This window comes from Buceros rhinoceros, unplaced genomic scaffold (genome assembly GCF_000710305.1).
Source record: "Buceros rhinoceros silvestris isolate BGI_N320 unplaced genomic scaffold, ASM71030v1 scaffold6317, whole genome shotgun sequence".
Classification (NCBI taxonomy): Eukaryota; Metazoa; Chordata; class Aves; order Bucerotiformes; family Bucerotidae; genus Buceros; species Buceros rhinoceros.
Window position 1 is genome coordinate 1 of NW_010423852.1, and position 5,139 is coordinate 5,139.

The 5,139-nt window shown below is 48.7% G+C and overlaps 1 protein-coding gene across 1 annotated transcript in view; it reads left to right on the forward strand.

Annotated features, from left to right (window-relative positions):
* Positions 1-140: 140 nt before the first annotated feature.
* The window catches only part of LOC104497327 (E3 ubiquitin-protein ligase RNF213-like), a gene marked incomplete at its 5' end in the record, with an annotated part of 32,463 nt that continues 27,464 nt past the window's right edge, over positions 141-5,139 (forward strand). The window contains 4 exon segments of the mRNA XM_010140566.1: positions 141-1,281; positions 2,042-2,235; positions 2,588-2,731; positions 3,503-5,139. Coding sequence (XP_010138868.1) covers positions 141-1,281; positions 2,042-2,235; positions 2,588-2,731; positions 3,503-5,139 — 3,116 coding nt within the window.

Below are 5,139 nucleotides of genomic sequence, written 5' to 3' on the forward strand. Positions count from 1 at the left end.
CACTGTGCAAGGCCTGACACGCCCAGTTTGGGACCAAAGCCTCTATTTTGATTTAAAGCTTTCCTCTGCTTTCATTACTGGGACCTGTCTCGGTAAATCAGCTTAATGGGCTTTTTTGTCTCTCCTCTGTCCTCACACAGACTTTTTCCAATATCCAAAGACTTGCACAGGCCTTTATAGACCTTTATTCAGCTGGGAACATGCTCTTCCGCTCCTGGCTTGCCCAGGTGTATTGTTCACCTGAACAAGAATTCTGCGTTCTCATAGACTTCTCTTTGGGACCAATCCCAGTGCTAGAAGGGCAAGGGGATATGGCAACTGTGCTCCCTCGCCTCTGCAAGACAATGGAGGGTTTCCTGGAGAGCTGGAAAAACTTCATGTACAAAAAACGATCCCAGCACTTCTACCTGAACTACTACACTGCTGAGCAGCTGGTCTACCTGTGCACAGAACTGGGGAAGGAGAAGCCCAGCCAGCAAGCCCTGATGATGCTTTCATTCCTAAAACACAACTGCACCAAGCAGGACATCCTCAGAGCTGCCAGCAGTAAGGAGCCTGCCAGCTCAGGGAAGGCTACTTCTGACTTCCAAGGGCTGTTGGATGGAGAGAAGGACCTGAGTGCACAGCTGGAGCACATCTGGGAGTGCTACATGTGCAGCATGGGCTTCTTCCTTCCCAACTGCCTGGATATCGACACGCTCGGTGGGTGGCTGAAGAATCTGGCCAGCTGGGAGAGTGAGTGTGTCACACGAGACTTCCCACAGGATATTCTCCACGTTGGTCAGCCCAACCTCATTACGTGCCCTCGTGCTGAGGTGCTCACATCTGCTCTGGCTATTTACATGAACAGCCCCAACCAGCCGCTTCCCATGTTTGATGAAGTTCTCCTGTGCACTCCTCAGACCACGGCAGAGCAAGTGGGGCTCTTCCTCAGGAGGTGCCTCATTCCCTGCAGTGAAGGAGAGAGAATTTACACCATGCTGTATGCAGACGAGCTGAGTTATGATGTCAGCTGCAGAGCAGAGTACCTGTTCCAGCAGCTGCAGCACTACAACAGGACCTATCGCCTTGTCATTCTGTGCAACTGTGAGAAGGAGCACAGCTACCTCCCTTCTGTCTTCAGCCAGTACAAAGTGCCCATGATACCCCAGAGGCAGTTGGCTGAGATGCAGCGATACCTTCAGCACCACTACAGAGTCACTCAGCCTTCGTGCTCGGCTGCCTCAGTGTTCAAGGACAATATGAGTGTTGGGATTGTGTCCTCCAAAAGAGCTGGTGTGGGTAAGATGTCGCATATCAAGTGGGGTCTGCTGAGTGGTGAATCCCACAGTGGGGTTCACCTTGCCAGGTTGTGTCAGAGTCATAAGCATCTCGTCAAAAAGAGTGATTCAGCCTGTGGTCAGTGGAGTGAAAAGCTGCCAGGACAGCTTGGCTTGTCCTGAGGTGGGCATCGCTAGCAACGGCTCAGCTTGCTAGTCAGACCCCTCTCTCTGCTGACTTAGTCATTAATGTGAACTGGATAGCTATGCTGGGTAAGATGATTCTGACCTCCTGAGGTTCAAATACGCCTGCAGGAAGACTCCTGTGAGATGGGACGGGGTTGTACAGCCTCCCTGTTTTTCTTGTGTAGGAAATGATTGTCTGTTTCTTAATACAAGAAGCTGGAGGACATTGAGTAACGCTTGACAAGCTGCAAAGCAAATGGAAGGTGGTTCTTCAGACAGTGCTTAGTTAAATTGTGGAACCCAAAGCATTGCACAGGCTTAAAGTGGTTAGATGGTTGTGAGAGAAACATCCATCAAGTGCCCTTAAACATCACAGCAGCAATGCCAACAGCAGTGATGGTGTTGACTCCAGACTGCAGCTGCTCGAACCAGCAGGAACACCTGTCCGGAGTTCTTCTGGATCACCTTTCAGGAAGGGGCAGAGGTTCAGAGAACAGAGAGCTGAAGCGTTTGATTTCCTTCTTTCTGTTATGAACTTAATATGAAGTATTCAATACTGCTGCATTTAACTCTTCTGGTGTTTTTTATGAAAACAGGGAAATCTCTGTATGTGACAAGGCTACACGAGAGACTGCAAGAAGAGCATCCTGACTGTACAAAACTTCTGAAAACCATCCGACTAATTGAACCGGAAGTGGATGAAGATAAAGTGCTAAAATCTCTTCTACCTTTTCTGAAGAGAGAACACCAGACAAAGCCCATGATATTCCACTTTGATATCACCTCTTCAGTAAGTACATCTGTCCCACAGCTGCCTTGTCCTAGAAGTTCTTGTGTGGCTCTTGCGAAGCTGTTTCTCAGTGAGCCATTTCAGTAGGGGGTGTGTTCTAGTTATTGTGGCAGTGACATGAAGAACTCTTCACCATCAAGGTGGGTGAACTTGGGAACAGGTTGCCCAGAGAAGCTGTAGAGTCTCCAGCCTTGACTGGACGTGGTCTTGGGCAGCCTGCTCTAGCTGAGCCTGCTTTGGGCAGGGGGTTGGACATGATGTTCTCCAGAGATCCTTTCCACCCTCAGCTGTTCCAAGATTCGGTGAAGTTGTAAGTAAAGAGGAAATGCCTTTGTGTCTTTTCCCGGGACAGGTGCGCAGTGGAGTTCCAGAGTTTCTGTTCAAGCTGTTGGTTTTGCAGTATCTGACAGATAGCAATGGAAATATGTGGCTCCGACAGAAATGCCATTTGTATGTCATTGAAATCCTTGAGGCATCACCAGTGCCAACGAAGGCAGCGAGACACGTATGTACAGAGCACTGCTCGATTTCTCTGCATCTTCCAGTCACTTTGCACATGTGCTTAACCAGCTGCAGGTAGTTGTACCTGTAAACGTCGCAGCAGGTTTCCCTGTTTGTGTCAGGGTGCAGCTCCACTTCTCTGCATCTTCCAGTCACTTTGCACATGTGCTTAACCAGCTGCAGGTAGTTGTACCTGTAAACGTCGCAGCAGGTTTCCCTGTTTGTGTCAGGGTGCAGCTCCACTACAGAGTGATATTAAAACCAGACAGTAAGTCATACCTGTCCTGGTACTCTTGGGTTGGTAATTTATGATGACCTATTAGTCCAAACCTCACTGGCCCCACTGTAATGTTTATAGGAAACCTAAAATGACAAAGTCCGACCCTTACGATGTTACTTTGTGTGTTTGACAGCACTAGAATATTTGTATGCAGCTACAAGAACAGAACGTAGAGGTGACAGGGGTAAATGACAACAGTTTCTTGGATTGAGTTTTCTTTTTCTTTGAGGTAGCACTGCGAAGGGGCTGAAGGTAACAAAGGACTAATGTGTCAGGGAGGGGACTGTGGCGGGAAGCAGGATTAAAAGTTGTAATGCGCTTTAAGTAGAGGCGATAGACAGGGAGAAAAGTGCCATGGCTGTACCGGCCAGCGGCTGTAACTCAAGTCTGATTTTAGGCAAGAATACTGTTAAGAACAGCTTAAACATCCTGAAGAAAATGAGGGCTACAGTTTTGAGATGACATTATTTTCTTCCTCTGCTCTAGATGTCAGTAAGCCAGAAGTATAATTTCTTTGATGTGTTCCCTAAAATAACGTGCAAGTCTCCCAAGGAAGTACTAGAAATGGAGACACTTGGGAACTGGTCTGGGGACGTTTCAGACCCGAGAATGGACATGAAGGAATTTTGCAGTGAGGCTTTCCAGAGACCTTTCCAGTATCTGAGAAGATTTGACCAGGGGTGCAATCTGGACAGGTTCTGTTACGAACCGGGCTGTGTGGAAGGGAGCCCGGCAGAATGCCTGCAGCACTTCCTCCTGCACTGTGGGGTCAAAGACCCCTCCTGGTCAGAACTGCGGAACTTCACGTGGTTTCTCAACATTCAGCTGAGAGACTGTGAATATTCTGTCTTTTGCAATCCTGATTTTGTCCAGGACACTTTGCAAGGTTTCAAAAACTTTGTCGTTACCTTCATGATATTAATGGCAAGGGATTTTGCAACACCCTCCCTAAACATCTCTGACCAGAGTTCCGGGAGGCAGTCCTCCTGGAACCTGGAGCATGTTGCAGAAGAAGATCTTCTTCCTTTCCGCGTTCGGAAGAAGTGGGAGTCTGAGCCTCACCCATATTTGTTTTTCAATGAAGATCACGTGTCCATGACATTCATTGGTTTCCACTTCCAGCCTAATAAGCAAGGCGGTGTCGATGCCATTAATCCTGTGAACGGCAATGTTATCAAGAAAAACATCATGACTTCTCAGTTGTACGATGGCTTGTTACACCAAAGAGTTCCCTTCAATATTGCATTTGATGAGTTGCCCCGACATGAGAAGCTCGAGAAGCTTTGCATGGTTTTGGGAATCCCCTGGGTAATGGACCCTGACGAGACGTACGAACTCACGACAGACAATGTGCTGAAAATCCTGGCTATTGAGATGCGATTCAGATGCAACATCCCAGTTGTCATCATGGGAGAAACAGGTTGTGGAAAAACCAGACTGATAAAATTTCTGTGCAAGTTACGCAGCAGCGGCGCGGAGGTAGAGAACATGAAGCTTGTGAAAGTTCATGGAGGTACCACTGCTGAGATGATCTATGCCAGGATCAGAGAAGCAGAAGCCCTTGCTAAAACCAATAAGGAGCAGCACGGGCTGGACACAGTCCTCTTTTTCGATGAAGCCAACACAACAGAGGCTGTGAGCAGCATCAAGGAAGTCCTGTGTGATGGCACAGTGCAGGGGAAGCCTTTGGTCTCTTGCTCCGGCTTGCAGATCATAGCAGCCTGCAACCCCTATCGTAAGCACACACCGAAGATGATTCAGCGGCTGGAACTGGCTGGACTGGGCTACCGTGTCAAAGCAGATGAGACAAAGGATAAGCTTGGATCTACTCCGCTGAGGCAGCTGGTGTACCGGGTCCACGCGCTCCCGCCCAGTATGATCCCACTAGTGTGGGATTTCGGGCAGCTGAACAACTTCACGGAAAAAATATACATCCAGCAGATTGTGCAGAGGGTTGTGGAACACGTCCCCATGTGCCAGGGTGAGGCGGAGGTTGTCACAGAAGTGCTCTTTGCTTCCCAGCAGTACATGAGGCAGAGGGACGACGAGTGCGGCTTTGTCAGCCTGCGAGATGTGGAACGCTGCATGGAGGTTTTCAAGTGGTTTCACAAGCGCAGCAAATT